Source organism: Elaeis guineensis, chromosome 3 (genome assembly GCF_000442705.2).
Source record: "Elaeis guineensis isolate ETL-2024a chromosome 3, EG11, whole genome shotgun sequence".
Taxonomy (NCBI): Eukaryota; Viridiplantae; Streptophyta; class Magnoliopsida; order Arecales; family Arecaceae; genus Elaeis; species Elaeis guineensis.
In genome coordinates this window covers 102,994,267-103,010,894 of record NC_025995.2, presented here as the reverse complement: position 1 = coordinate 103,010,894, position 16,628 = coordinate 102,994,267, and the positions used below count along the sequence as shown (strand labels likewise).

At 36.7% G+C, this 16,628-nt stretch overlaps 1 protein-coding gene across 1 annotated transcript; it reads right to left on the bottom strand.

Annotated features, from left to right (window-relative positions):
• Positions 1-2,438: 2,438 nt before the first annotated feature.
• LOC105041324 (uncharacterized) lies at positions 2,439-9,265 on the bottom strand. Its single transcript, XM_010918250.4, has 2 exons — positions 9,053-9,265; positions 2,439-3,669 (listed from the first exon to the last, which is right to left on the bottom strand). The coding sequence occupies exon 2, from the start codon at positions 3,655-3,657 to the stop codon at positions 2,638-2,640; it is 1,020 nt and encodes a 339-aa protein (XP_010916552.1). The 5' UTR covers positions 3,658-3,669; positions 9,053-9,265; the 3' UTR covers positions 2,439-2,637.
• Between the last annotated feature and the right edge of the window lie 7,363 nt (positions 9,266-16,628).

Here is a 16,628-nt window from a genome sequence, read left to right as displayed (position 1 = left end):
GGAACATTGATAAGATCAGCAGCCTAATGCAGATCATTTAAACCGGTAAGCATAGCTGCTTTTAGTGTCCTCTTATGTTCATAAAATTGAATTAAAATAGAAACAGTAAACTGTTCAGCACATGAACGGTGCTTGCATGCAGAGAGCTTTCAAAATGCGAACATGCAAAATTTCAGACGCCACAACCACACTGGCAAACCCATGAAATCCGGCTCAGCACACGCCTCCACCGCCTCTGAATCCGCCACAAAGCCGAGCACATATTAGCGCAAAAATTGCTAGAAAAAAAAAAAAAAAAAAATCAAAGCAGTTGCAAAACAAAACTGGTATTGTTTCACCTACACGGTCGCAACATGTACGAGAGCTTTTATCCTCTGGTATGATTAGCTCGCAATCCCGTTGCGTTCTTCTAACGGAACCCAAAACTCTCCGAATCCACAACCGAAACTTCCGTCGTAGGCCATTCCTCATCTAAGACATGCCAACGAACTCAAGATTAAAACTAACTAGTCCTTGATGCTACCACTCACTCTTCGCACTAGGATCTCTCATTTGGTAAACAAGGAATTGGTGTGACGAGTTCCAAGTCGGCTAGCTTACACTGAGATCAGTGAAAGTGAAGGCCGCCTTCCATTTCTTCCAATCAGGTCTTGGTATCTTCTTATCGGTTTGGCTCTGCTCTGCATGGAACTGCCTCAGCTCTTGAGAGTAAGCGAGAAGCAGCCCCCTGCGGTCGTAGCCAAGCGACGGTGGACGAGGTCTCCAATGCTCGGTCGAAGGACGAGCTTTGGGTCTCAGCACTGGTTCTTCGTAGACTCTGATGATGACTTCCTTTCTATCTGGGTGCTCTGCCTGGTGCTGCCTGCTATCTTTGCCTTCCATTTTATATGCTGATCGTTTTTCTGGTCTGGTAGGGAGCTGAATTCTTCTTTGGGATGAGTTGGGAAGCCAAGAATTTAAGCTGGAGATCCCTCATAAAGGTGGCGGGTTCAGACGGCAACATCACGTCGAAAGGTCGATGAGGTCCCATAATACAAGGGGTTTGATAGTTATTGGAGTATGACATTTGTTTATTTGACCGCTTCTTTCTCCCAGTTTTGGCTTTGAAAAGGCCTGCGTGGTTTGCGTGCCATCTGGGAGACGGTCCATGCGCAAGTTCCTGTGTGGTTTGCGTGCTATCTGCGAGTTTCTGTAAGCATTTAATGTGGTGCGCTCAAACTTCAATAGTCGTTCTGGTGTTCGAGTTACACCACAACATGATATAAAATGCCTCCAATCGCAACTGGATCCCACATCGTCTTAGTTTGATTTTCAGAAAATGCTCAACTGACAATCACCCCATGTGGACGGCTCTGAAGAATCATGTACAAGGGATACCAATGCTCAGGCTGGCTTAAAATCTGAATGAGAGCTTTAAAGACTTTTGAAGTGTGTTGGTGAAATTTTTGCACTCCCGTATGATCATATTAAGCACAGCTTATGGGCATCACTTCTTCAAGAAACTTTCTCTTATTTGCTCTATTGTACATAAGCTTCCGGGACTTGCAATGCGTTCCTCCAATAGCTGCAGCTGTTACAAAATTTTCCTAGACATTTTTACTCGACCGAGCTTCATTTGCCAGCGACAACCTATAGTTTAGCTAAGAAGATGTTTATGATCTAACGGACAGGATTTAGCAATGTTTTAAATTTTGATGAGATGGGAGCGAAACTTCGAAATGCATCCAGACAAAATAACAAGAAGGAAGAGAAAAGAAAGGAAGAGAAGAAGAAAAAAAATTAAAAAAATAAAAATAAAAATAAAAAACATATATAAATAAAAAAAAGAGAATAAAAAGAAAATAAAAAAGGAAGAAAAAAAAGATAAAAAAATAAATAAATAAAAAATACAAGAATGGGCAAAAGGAGGGTGCCTACTAGGATTAGCTGATGGGATTGGGCGGGATAGCAGAATATCCGAAAAATTAGACCTTCATCACATAAAATTTAAAACATCGGACAGTACGAGACCCTTTTATTTTATGCAAGCATATTCTGGAAAAAGGTTTGTGAAAAGACATGCATTTTCCCATCATTTAGGGAAGAATGACCGCACGCTATTCACTCAATAAAATACCATATTTTTATATTCAGATTTTATAAATAATCCAATAACAGTGAAGAGTCCAGGCAATTTCATGCCCAAGTTCCATCGTTACCCTTCCAATACGCGATGAACAATCGCTGCTTTGAATGATCTAGCAAGAAGAGAACCATGTATGTCAAACAAATAAGGTGCAGAACGAACCACCATATTCGAGACATTTAAAGGAAAGAACCAGACAGTAACTCCAAATTGAACAAAACCAGAAACGGGAGATGTATGCGGATTCAGCCATGGATTCTTACCGGAATATGCAACATGCCAAGCAACCATAATTATCAGGGCTCATCAATGCTTTCTGGGCTGCCACCACCAGCCAGGTAAATAATTGACATAAAATACTGAATACTGGATGACACCTTAAGTAAATGAACATTAATTTTTTTTTTAAAAAAAGATAATTCAAATATATCTGGTAACTAAACATCATAAATGTGGCCTTCCTCCACTTTAACTAGCCAATAATGAACCCTCCAAGCCATCTTGATTCTTCATCAGTTCACACTTCTCCCCCGTCTCCTACCACGACGCTGCTGCAGCAGCCTCTGTTGTCTGTCAGATCTGATTACACGTGCTGCAGCACTTTCATCATATTCCTCCGAGGAGCGAACAACAGTTAAATCAGCAGCAGCAGCACCACCACCACCACCACCAGCCGCCGCCGCCATGACAGGAACAAGACCATCATCCTCTTCCCTAACCTCAGATACACCATTGCTTATGTTTCGCCGTGCACGGCGAGCAGCCTCCTGAAAGATCAAATAAAAAATACTCCTATTTCCTTCAAAGATTCCATCCCCATCATCATCAGTATCAAGTTCACTATCATCCATGTCGATCACATAATCACCAAACACCACTGCCCTTGGCATCGATGACCTTATCGTACTAAGCACATCTGCCCGCTCGCTCTGGTACTCCAATGCTCTCCATTTCTGTTCATGTGCAGGGTCCACAGCATGAGGCTTTGCAAATGGATGCTCAGCCTTCACATGCTTCCAGAGCTCTTTGTATGACCCCATGAATGAGCAATTGTCCTGCATGCAGCTTCTCTTTTTTCTATTGAGATGTTCTCGTGCTGGTTCCACCACTGTCCATCCCTTCACCTGCCCACGACATAGAGGGCATGTTAGCTCCATTACCTCAGATTTCTTCCATGCAGGCCAACCATGGCTCAAGTTTTCTGCCAGAGTCTCATTATGAGAGGATGCCTCTTTAGCATATGCCTTCTGGAATTGATCAAGGCAGTTAGAGAAGTGGTAGCTCGTCGCACACATGTAGGGACGGCAGCCCTTGTCATGAGACGAGCAGAGGAGGAGGACAGCATCGTGTGGGAACTCCAAGCACACAGGGCACGTTGCATCTTCCCAATCCTTCTTTTCCCAGGCCAATAATGCTTTCCTTGGATTTTCTTCTTTTCTGGGAACTTTCCTTTGGTATGAAGGTAAAGGATATGGAGTTGACCTGATCCTATGAGATGAACGGCGACGATGGCTTCTGGTACTTCTTTCCATCTTTGGCAAAATCTGGAAATCAAAAACACTCTAGAATTTCAAAACCAACAAAATTAAATATATGATAAAGGAAACTAGGAAAGGAAATAAGCTGACTTCCACAACCTAAGGAAATAACAATAAGGTCTGAAACAATCATTTATTTCATCTGAAGTGAATCAACCCATGTAGAGTCTACACAATTTACTTGATCCTATTATAATCAGAATGAAATTAGAAAGCAAATGCTGGGAGAAGAATTTGATAGGGAGATTGTCATTAAGTTATCAAATGCATCTAATTACAAAAAGTCCTGTGAAACAAGGGCTTCCCACACCAAACTTAAACTGATTACAGAAATTAATCAAAGGGCTGTGATTTATTATGAATGTGATCAACAATGGAACAATATACAAGCCATCTGCTGTATCACTAAAATCCAATTCATGCACTAGCAGTTATATAAAACATTAACAATTATATATCAAATTGCGAATGAGTACATTGGACAATTAGGCACTTAATTTATCACTTGCAAGTTGCAACGTTCCATCTTATTAGAAGCATCATGTTTCAGCCAAATCATTTTATCTTTTAGCTTTGGCAAACTTAAATGAGTTGTAGGGTGGAACTGATACTCCACAATTATGTATACATTTGATATTTTGGCACAAAAGAACCGTACAAAAATAAAAAATAGGTCCTGGTCAGGTCTAGGGTAAATTAGATGAACAGACATATAAAGAATAAGAAGCAATCATGTTTAAGTTGTTCTTTGGGGAATCACGAATCACAATTTGACCTATGCATGATGAATAGGATATATTGAAACAATTATAAGATGGTTTTGAAATAAGATTGATGATTGATTGTGATCATGCATATTAGTGCTAATCAAGATTTTAAATCACATGGCATAGGGCTTTCCCGACACTTGTGACAAGGGATGTTCCAAGATGTGCCGATTAGAACGCTAAGATGATGGCAGGACAATCATGTCTTGACACATGGGATGGCACCGCGTCCTAGTGTCCTGCGGGATGTTCATTGGGACTTGAATCCTTAGTGCTAGTTAAGAGAGCACGATAAGCTATTCATGCTATATAAATAATCCGACCCATAAAATACTGCCAAACAAGTTGGATATCCTCCTTTTATTAAAACAAGAATGTGGCATGTGTGATGCATATGATTTTTAATTTTATAAATAAAATAAACGACGACAACAACAACAACAACAATTTCCTGTAATGCATTCGAAAAGCCATCAAAGAGTATACCCCACAAGGGGGGGTGCGGCAAGGGGAAGAAGAATTGAGCCTCCTATGAATTTCATAGATGATTAACCCTATCATTAGGATCACTCAGCATAGTCAAGTCAATTTCAAGAATAGCAAATCAAAATTCTATTTTTGGCTAGCCTTATGAAGAATTTGACTTCAGAGCATCTGTCATAACTTGAATGACACACCAAATCCAAAAACCTCATCCAAGTCACGCAACACTTTCTAAAATGATGATTCTAATTTGGCCAAATTATTACTATCCTTTCTTCACTTAAACAGGTCCATGAGTTCAAAATTCACCAAATTAAGCATATATCGTGGTAGCTTGACATCATAGGTCATAACCTATAAGCTGTATAGGATTGATCATGAGTACAAGTATGCTATGGGTATCAAGATTATATATATATTGAAATCCATTTCATGTACTAGAAGTTATATAAAACATTAACAATTATTTACAAAACTCCAAAACTTCATGAGATCAGCCACATAACTCTAATCCATAACAAGAATAACATGCATACATAGGAAACATCTAATTGTCAAAACTCAAGTGGTCGAGCAGTTGGAGTATATTAGGCTGAATTTATAACTACTCTAGCTACAATTGTTCAGTTTGATTGGATGCGAGTGCAGATGCAAATACCAATGGGAGAGGTGCAGGCAGGTAATGTAAGGAACTGGGAGAAAACTGCCAAGGGGTGACCATTATTGGAGCCAAAAAAACAAGTGGCTTTTGAGCCAGGGGAATGGAGAAGGGAAGGGGAGGGGTGCATGTTTGATTCAAAGAAAAGTGAGTCCATCTTTGCCCCCTTGTAATTAAAATGGCAGCGCAGCATTATATGCTACAACTTTCCCTATGCTTTTCTTTTTTGCTCAAAAAGAAATTCCTTATGCTTTCTATTATTGTTACAACTTACAAAGCCCAAGACCACTTATAGTCAATCACCATTTGCATCCCTATAGTCAACCAAATATGCCCATATGAAATACTTGACAAGAATTTTGAGAGATGCAAGGGCTTGTGACCAAGGATATATACCAAACTGCATTTCAATGCTTCAGTTTTATAGATCTTATCTAGAAGATAAAACCTACAACAGGAGGAGATCTGAAATAGATTTTGGACATGAAGGCAAACACAAAATCCAACTATTTTCAAATTTCTGTGCAGAAATTCTGCACGGGAATAAATCTACGTTACAAAGGCAAATGTTTCTATAATCCCCGGTGAAAGCTCAAGCACAAATAGGGAATAGAAGGATTAAAGATATAAAAAAGAGACTGGAAGAAAGAAGCAACTATCTGTTATTCATCATAGAACTGATTTGACACCATTTCTCCTTCATTTCTGTTTAAATTCTTAATGGGACAGACACAACTTTTTAATTGACCAGAACACTTCAATACTTCTTGCAAAAGAAATAAGAAGATAAAGAAAAATATTTTTCCCTATTTAAAAATAGCAAAACCTAGATCTATGGAACCCCAGATAAAACCCATCAGAAATATTTCAGAACACTTCTTTGAAAGGTGAAAAGAGAAGGCCATGAAAACAAAATCTAAATAAAATCCATAACTACTAATTTCTTATGCAATGACAATGAATTTTAAATAAATATGCAAATGATATTAAGATCATGGTGATCATCTCTCTAAACTACTAGAAGAAACAATCCTATAACCATTCGAACATTCAATTGTTAAAATTATGAAAACCTGTGCCATTGGCCTTATTTATGTCTAGGAGATAAAATACAGACTTTCTTTCAAAAACTGCTTAGCATTAATAATCACTAAAATTTCCCTAATACCTTTGGAAACCATAAAATAATAATAATAATTGGACGAAAAAACTCATTAAAGCAGTATTAAAGGGTTCATGTAGAAGGGGGCCACAACATTGTTGTTAAAATCTTACGATTCATGATCCGGATCTTGCCATCAGGATCAAAGTGACCCTAAACAATCCAGATCCCATCCTGAATCAAAATCAATGGAGGATCACAAGATGTAGATCTATATAATGGATTATGCATTCCTTTGGATCATAAATCCAGCTTGATTAAACTAACTGCACATTAAATCATGGGCAGGTCCAATGTCTTAACTTTGTGGATTTTAAATTAATTATCACCAATAAGCATTTAGTAGTAAAATTAGCAGGTCTACTGTATGAGGTTATAGGGTTAAAAACAAGATGCAAATATTTATATTTTTAATTCATATGTTAAATACTATCTAAATGGATAACTAAATTGATAGATAATATATAAATTTCTTGAATAACCAAACAAAACATTTGTTTCACTAGACATGCTATATATGGGTCTATATTGGTGAAAACTAAAGCGGCATGTATGACTTTTTATTCTCCATTCATTTACTTTATAGTTGACTTATACTTCAATTTTCACATTGCTTTTATATCTAAAAAGTCCTAAATAATCAGAAGAAATCTTAAGATCTACAATCAACTCCAATCTGGCCCCCTCTACGATTTACTCGATCCCGATCTTAACAACATTGGGCCATGCCCCACAAAAAATAAAGCCTTCTGCCGACAGAAGACAAATTCCATGTTTGTGTCAGTTCTCAATCTAGGTATTTTAACCTCTCATCCACTCATCCTTGCTTTTCTCCTCTCAACCAATAAAATGTTCCTTATTAATTATTTTCTTGGCACATGTAAGCAAAGCAAAACACCACAAAAAATGCATGAGAACATCAGTAGAAAGAGGCTATGTTCTCTAAAATGCTTGTTCAACGTGAGGGTTAAGATAACTTTTCCTTTTTATTCCATAACCTTAGTCTAAAACATTGCCATACACCATCCTTTAACTTTGATATTATAATAGTTTAATTCTATCCTAAAGCCTGGAAATGAGATTCTAAAATCCAGGTCTGAAATCAACTCATTTTGTTCAAATGCATGAATACTGGCACATAGGTACAATGAAAACTTTATTGATAGGCCAGACTTTTTGATTGACATGTTCTCACAAAAGGTAACTTAAAAACTCGATCAACATCCCTAGATGTAGCAACTGATACGTATATGAACAAGTCATGCCACATTTAGAAAACGAAGTCATAGGGAAAAAATTGGAGGAAGAATTTACACAAGTACACTTAAGAAACCACCAAAGAAAAGGCCTTGAAAAGATTTGTATGATCGTTCTCTCAAACATAACTGCCATTCCTACCAACTCAAGATTCACCAGTCTATCCACTTAAGCATCTGCAACTTTATATTTTCCTCCATGATCCAATGCATCAAACATGCACCTATTATGTGCAAGGATCTCTATAGGCATGTACCATGATGTATGCCTGGCAGTTTAACTTAACGATAATGACTCAATAGCGTTGCAGAGTATCCATTGCTTTCCACACCATAAGACAGTGATGGTGGATCACATCAAAGCACATATGTAAACCTTGATCCGAAAGTCCACAAGTTGACCCATTCCAATCATTGCCTCGGAATGATTAGATACATAACAAGTACATGGTCGGTATCTAAACCTCAGAGCATCTTGTGAACCATATAAAGCATCCATATTTTTCTTCTTTTTCTGAAGGAAAGCTGATCCCTAGAACACATTGTCTAGTGCCCGAATAACCCGTATCAGGTGATTGACAAAAGTTCCCTTCGATAACTTCTCCAAATACTTCACTTCATAACTCCATTGTCAGCAAAGAGAATAGACTAATAGTAAATAGCCCGATGAGGCCATCGATAAACAGTCCCAAGTACGAACCAAATTAACATTTCACAAAAAAAAAAAAAAAAATCCAAATTGGATATTAAAGTTTCTTCTAGGAACAGGAAGCATAATCTATTTCCAAGAAAAACCTACCCCACTAAATATAAAACAAACCGAGAAGTGGATGAGCATATAAAATAATAAAACCCAACAATACATCGCCTTCAAACAAGCGCATAGGATTGGCGCACACGACCTAAATAAACACCAGATGAATTCCGAAAGAAGTAAGAAAAACGTTCGCATCATTCGCGAGACCGACGTGCACTCGACCCGAATTGGGTGGAATACATGAGAGCAATCAAGCCCTAGAAAATGCTAGAAATGGAAGGAGGAGATGGGGGAGAGCTCGAGTACCTTGGAGGGCGACCGCGATATAGGGGAAAATGGCGAGGAGGGGGTGCGGTGCAGATCAAAGGGCGCGGAGGAGGGCCGGGCGCTGTCGCTCTTCCGACGGGGGAGGGGATTCTCAAGACGTGGGGATTTGGGGAAGATGAGGTGGTGGCCACACTTAATACCGTCTCGTGTTCGAGAAGTCTAGAGAGAGAAAGAGAGAGAAGAAAGAGGGGGAGGGGAGGTGGTTAGGTACGGACGCTTGCTTCTTACGCCATTCTGTCGAGATACGGCGTTTTCTTTGAAGAGTTTAGATCAACCAAAGAACATGACCCTCCATGACCCCCCTCCAACGAGGCAGAAACTATGTCGCCATCGTGGGCCCACTTATAATACATGGCGGGCAGGGGTTCTCTTGAAAAATTTAAAAGCACACCCTGATAAACGCACACCTCTCAAAGTTTGGGTGTCCCACAGGCACGATTTGGTTGCGATCAATTTTGAATGTGGGATAGATTTAAATCGAACTTCTAAACATAAATACAACAAATTTAGCTGGAAGGTAGTGGCATTAAACTCTACCAAGGCTACAACATGATGATACACAGTAGAATGGGTTACCACACCGAGGCATAATAGATGCATATTAGAGAACACAAAGATGATTGTGATCTCTTATATAATTATTTTTTAAAAAATTATTATATTATATTTTAAAATATTATATATTTTTTTAGAAGTTTTATTTATAGAGAAATTAATAGTACAATTGATTTTAATTATGATTTTATATGCAACCTGATTTCAATTGAGATTTTATATATTTATAGAGAAGTTAACGGTGCAATTGATTGAATAGCATCTTATGTACCAAATTATGTGGGATATATATTATGAGTTTTCTTATAGATTTTTTTGTTTAATTTTTTGATATTTAATTTTTTGATTTTCTACGAATATATCTATATCTAATTAATTTAAACCATTCAATTTACTAAAGAAAGTTGCACTTCTTTTATCTCTCTTTTGAAATAAAAAAATATTTATAAAAAATATATATCTTTGATAAATTTTAACCAATGATGGACTTGTGATAAATTGACATAAATCAGTAAAATATTTTATAATATCCTTGAATGGTCAAAGATGAGGCCATTTAGTTGTATGCTATGGTAGACTATATTTGTAATGCATTCCAAAAGAAGTCTTGGCCACTATAGCTCTGTCGGTATGTCGCCCTAATTTACTAGAAATGTTTCATATCTGTAGCTAAAGCGATGAGCCAAGTAAACACAGAGACGGCACCATATTTAATTAAAAAGGAGCAAAGAACTAACTAATTATACCGTATGTAATTAAGAGGGAGCAAAAAACACAAGGAAACTCCAACCATATAATTTGTTGGACTGTTATGATCCTATTAACGTGGTTAAATTATTTATAAATTTATATTGAGGATTTATTTTTTCATATTTTACTGTTTAACTCCTCGCATGGTTCCTGTCAAGTCTAGCTAAATTCATAACGAATACATGAGAAATAGCAAAAAGTGTTGGCAACGTAAAACACGTATAAGAGAAAGCATAGGTGTCTGTTATACCTTCAACCTTTTTCTGTTAGCTGTACTGTTGATGTATACCATCCACTTTATCCATGCGCTCCGTTTTTTTATCCCCTTTAATAATTAAATTAAAATGGATATTTTAATCGAAATAAGAAAAATGTGCAAACATACACAATTGCCCCAAGGTTTTTGATTTAAGATCTCACGAGCTTCTGGACGGGTAGCCCAACCCATTTGGATTAGAAACTAAAATAGTGGGATGGAGAAGTAGGTAGCAGCTGGTGGAGATTTTTGGAGGCAAATAAATTAAGTATATAGATACATAAAAATAAAAATATAGAGAAACTTACGTGAGTTAGCCGATGCTTACATCCACGGATGATAAAATAGAGATGCATTATTTTAAGATTAAAATATAAAGAAAAAAAATTTCAAATCCTAATCTCTTTACATCCTTTTCTCACAATCTCTCGTGCATACCATGCGCACCATGTACACATAAATCCATAGCCTTACCTTTCTATTTATAGAGGTATAAGATCTCTAACTAAATAGGAAATACTGTAACTTTTATTTAGTTAGAAAATACAAGGTATAAAATCTTTAACTAAATAGAAAATATGATAATCCTTATTTAGTTAGGAAATATATGGTATAAAATTTCTACCTTGACAAAAAAAAGGCTTGGACATTTGAATTATAGTCAATAACTCAATAATCTCTACCTTGACTTCAATTTGAAGCATGCAGAGCTCCACAATTTCCAAAACCGTTGAATGGCTATACAAAAATACTGGTGGAATCAATCATAATGTGATGCGGATCATTTTTTTCTTTGAGATATACAATCCTACCTCCACCATGTTTATTCCTCCGAGCTGTGGCTCCTTGCAGATTGTATAGGTTAGAGTCAAGTGACAGCTTCGCTTTCCAAACTTCACAAGATCCCTTTCAAATGTGCATGATTTTATCTCGCACATATACTCCATACCCCTTCGACAACAGGTAGTCCAGTGAAATCAAAATATCCTCTATCCTGATTTGTTAGAAATTAAAGTTATCAGATCTATCAAATTTCTCGATTTCAAACTTTTCAGATATCTTGAAATTAAAATAAAAGTGTCTTAGAGTCTGAATTTTGCAAAAATAATCTCAAAAATGGATTCAGCATGTCCAAAAATCTTAGAAACCAGTATTAAAATTTAAAAAATTGACCTAAAAATGTGTGAATCGATGGGTCAAATTTTGGTCAAAGAGTTGATGATGCGGCGCTGATGTGACAGTAGAGACCGACTACATATTGATATGGTCAATGCTGATTGACGGCTGATGTGGCAGATATGTGGCAGTGATGTAGCTGACAAGTGGCCACTAAGGTGTGCACTATCCTGGTAAAGATCTGCTATGATATGTGGCAGGTTCTGATAAGATAGACTGATAACGTGGTCGAAAATGTTGACTGAAATTGTAAAACTCTGACCAATATATTAGAGGGCTTATCAACTTTTGATTGACATAAAATTTCACCTCTCACCTTTTTTGATGCTGAGAATGCAACCGTCTGATCAATTTTTTGATTTAAGACCTTGAGATGCATGAAACAATACTGATAGCCCTTATATGCATCCAGAAATCGCCCACTATGAGCATGAACTTCGATCAATCTTGTCCTAAAAGAAGAGAAAAAAAAATCCAACGATGCCCTGATACTAGTTGTTGGAGATTTTTGAAACAAGTAAATCAAGCAAATAGCACATAAAAATAAAAACAAAAAGAGAACATAGAAAGTTACATGATTCGATCGAAGCCTACATATACAGGCGATGGAACGAAGATGCCCTATTTCAAGATTAAAATACAAAGAGAAAAACTCTCAAATCTTAATCTCTTTCCGTCCTTTTCTTACAATCTCCTATACATACGATACGTATCATGCACACATAATCCAAAGCCTTATCCTCCTATTTATAGAAGTATAAGATCTCCAATTAAATAAAAAATATGGTAATTCTTATTTAATTGAAAAATATAAGATCTAAAATCTTTAACTAAATAGAAAATACCGTAACCCTTATTTAGTTAGAAAATATATGGTACAAAATATCTACGATCTGGAGTCAATAACTCAATAGTAACAATGGTTGGGCCATGCTACATTAGACAATAAAATAATTCAAAACATGCTGAACCACTTTGCACTTAATCCCTTCTTAGTTCTTCTCTCCTAAAACCCATTTTGAAAATTCATGATTTATGTATCTAAATATTCATAAGTCATAATTATTATAACAGAGCAGTTAGTGTTCTAAAACTTCCATAAATGGAATGCATTAACCTTTTGATGGCATTTACGGATTTCTGGCTTGTTCTGGTCCCAAACTCTGTACATACACATGAGACAAATATTTATTTAAAAAAAAAAAAATCATATTGTTGATCATGATTATGATGCCTCCTAATAATCCTACTTTAAGACAATACGCTTGATGATGAAATTTCTTATCTTAGTTCATGCTAGCTCTAACAAGTGTTGGATTATTCTGATTAAGTAATGCAAAACTTTTGTTGCAATATACAGTTTCTAGGATCATGTACATTGTTAGCACAGAAAACTATCCAATTGCAGAGAGAACTTCCAAATATTCAGTGAGAAGAAAATAAACATCAGAATGCAGTCCAATAACTATCTCGAGCAAGCCCACCAGATCAAGTCATGCAATTCTGAGTATAGATAATGAGATCAATATGTGCGTGTGTGTCTAATAACTAAATACTCTTTTCTAGGAGGTATTATCCAGTTGGAAACACATCAAACTAAAGAACAAACCCTCAATCTGGCTAACACATCCCCAGGCCCATCGACAATCCAGACTTCTGTAATCCTATAAATTTTATAATTTTTGAAAAAAAGAAAAAAGTAATAGTTATAAAATTGGTATATTGGTTGAGATACTTCTGATCGTTTCCAAGTATCATATTATAGGACTAAAAAGTAGAATTAATACTTGCGATGATAGCTAGTCTCATTTTCAGTCCACTTGGATATTTTGTTTTCTTGATCATAATTACAAGTAAGCTGACGGAGGTCGCCAGGAACCCCCGTCTCTTTTGATATTTCCTCAGCTTTCCACCTTAATTTAATCAAGCGGTTACCTTGATTCATGGGCATTGGTTGATGGTGAGATATGTAGGTGAGATTTTCTCTCTTTTAAATCCATTTTATGTGTTTGGAATTGCTCAGAGATGACAAGAATAACACATATATAGCACCTAGCTAAAACCGATCCCTTCTGTGACATGGAACATCTAGCGATTTATTTTCTACGAGTATTGTTGTGTCAATGTGCTAATGTTTATATGCGAAAATTCGTCATGGCAACATTGGATTGACCCTTGCATGGGACATGTCGGGCGAACTACATTAGGCTGCATGCCGCTCCCTATGGACATATTTTCTTCTCATTTTTCATCCAAAAAGTCTGCAGCTTTATTATGGTTTGGACTTACCAAATAGATGACATTGACTAGAAAACTAAGTGACGTAGGTATCAAAATGCTGTGATCTTTTGGCATCTAATCATCCAACATCATGAACAATGAATCAGCTGCATGACTTCGGTGGGGGGGAGAAGTCCACCACCATCAACAGTCTCTTGCTTCTGATAGTGATAGGCCTGGCTGCTTCAAGACAAATCATATGCAGTTACTTGATTCCATAGACGACTGTTCATTTGCCATCCACTGCCGTACCGTGTCCTACTTCGATTTCTTTATGGTCAATCTTATCCTTGAAGTTGTGTGCACTACGTTGGCAGATGGATTTCTACAAATTAACTATGTAGATAACTGAAATAATATAGTTCATGCATTAATGTTGTTGGATTGTTCAATGTTCCAATCTCTGTTGCTATCTAAACTAAAATAATTGAGATGTTCGTCAACGATCATCCATTGAATGTTCAGCCGATTTAATGTACACGAATACGTTTCTAGCTGATGTGAGATTTGGATTGGAACAAACAAATGAACAATACAGTCTCCATTATTATATTGAAGGAGAAAACCTTCTTGGTCATATTTTCGTTTGCGATATATATAATAAATTTTCTTGTGATGATTTCTTGCTAGCAAGTTCCAATATGTGGCATTTTTTTTAGTTACAAAGATGTGGCATTTAATTATCAGAAAGGTTACTCTAGTTGTCTTAATGCTTTCCTTCTTCACGGCCTCACATTATTTTAACAAGAGCAACATTCGTCATTGGTGTGGGAGCTCACCCATACGATATAGTTTTGACTCTTAATTTTCCACGCTTATTTCAAAAAGAGAGCATATGAACACGTGCTAAACTCCAAGTTTGAAGGATTTACATTTTCTCCCTGCAAATCTCTGTAACAAAGAAAACCAAACTGATGAATGTACTACCTATCTACTACTCGATCAACAATTTTTAGTCCATAATTTTGGATTAGCTGATGTCCGGAAGTTTAGTTTATATGTATTACCACATGTAGAATTCTAATGTATGACCATAATATTATTTGACTGTATAGCAGCTATCAGAATGGAATGACTGTGAGGACTGCTGGAGCTGATATCATGGAATGAAATCTTGAAAATATGCGATCATGCAAATAAGAAAACCATGCATATTGTTCCTTCAAAATCTGCGGATGAAGCTTGAGGGGTGCTGTCCAGCAACATCATAATCACTTAGGATCTCATCCGTAGATTAGTTGGAAGAATATTATTTGGATTCTTTGACTCTACTCAAGATCTATCAAGTACATTGCTAATGAAGGACTAAACCTACATGGATCCTTACAAACTCTCTCCATTTAAGTACTGATGTTCTTTCTAGACTAAGGATTCAAATCAATTCAGATTAGATCATAAATCAATCAAAATGCTTATGTTGCAATGACTCTTAATTTATATGGGCCATGAACTGGATTTATTTGATATCATTTATAACAATCTAGAATTTTATGCAAAAAAAAAAAAAAGTAGCCGAAAGATAATACATGGATTACTCGGTAAAAGTAAGAGCAGCAGGAGCAGCTTCATTAATATAAAATAAAAATATACTGAGAGAGCTCCAGCATTACTTAAAACAGATACAACATGAACAAAATGGGGTGCTACCTATAAGAGGAGTCTGACACATAAGATAACATACATAGTAATACAGCAAGATATGACTTTTCTTTAGATTGATCAATATGAGAAGGCCAATTTGGTAGCCAACGTCCTCCAACCCTATCCTTTAAGGCAATCTTTTAGATGTCTGTACATTCATCTCCCAGAGAGAAATTCAAATACGCAATTGGAAGAAAATCCAACCTGAGTACACCCAATAATATCATTAATGATCTGGTCTCCTTTAGAGAGGTCGTCAGAGAGCACTGTTGGAGTAGAGAGGTATATTGGAGCGCAGAGCTACCAACTATCATAACCCAGGTAGAAAGAAAATCCATCTCATAACAAGTAATAGACTACCACGTACCCTCTTGGAATTTGTTGACCAGCAAAATTCCCTGAATAGGATAATGACCCATATAATGAAGGGGTGAATAACAAACTTGTCTTTGTTTATAGAAATATCCTTGATATATATGGGGCAGCAGCAATATATTCCTGCAAAGAGTGATGCGGATAATAACAATAATAAAAATATGATTCATAAGGAGCTTTTTCACATAGATCATATTCTGGGGCTCTCATATAGGAGAGCCAATTCATGAAGAATATTAACAGTGGGACAAAGAGGTTGAACAGCAGTAGAAGTCCTAAGTCTGCGGGTAGCTCACATGAGACTAAATGCCCACGTGGATTCTCACAAGCACTTTCTTGAAGGCTATATTGGCGCATGGCTTCAAGCAAATTAGTCTCGGTGATACAACAAGCGGTAGACTCTTACATGTGCAGTACCCGTTTACCAAGTTTTGCCAAGAAACCCTTTCACACTCTCTTCACGTTCTGCAGCACGGCATACAATTGGGTTCCACTCAAAAACCCTTAAGCTTGCCAAAAGCT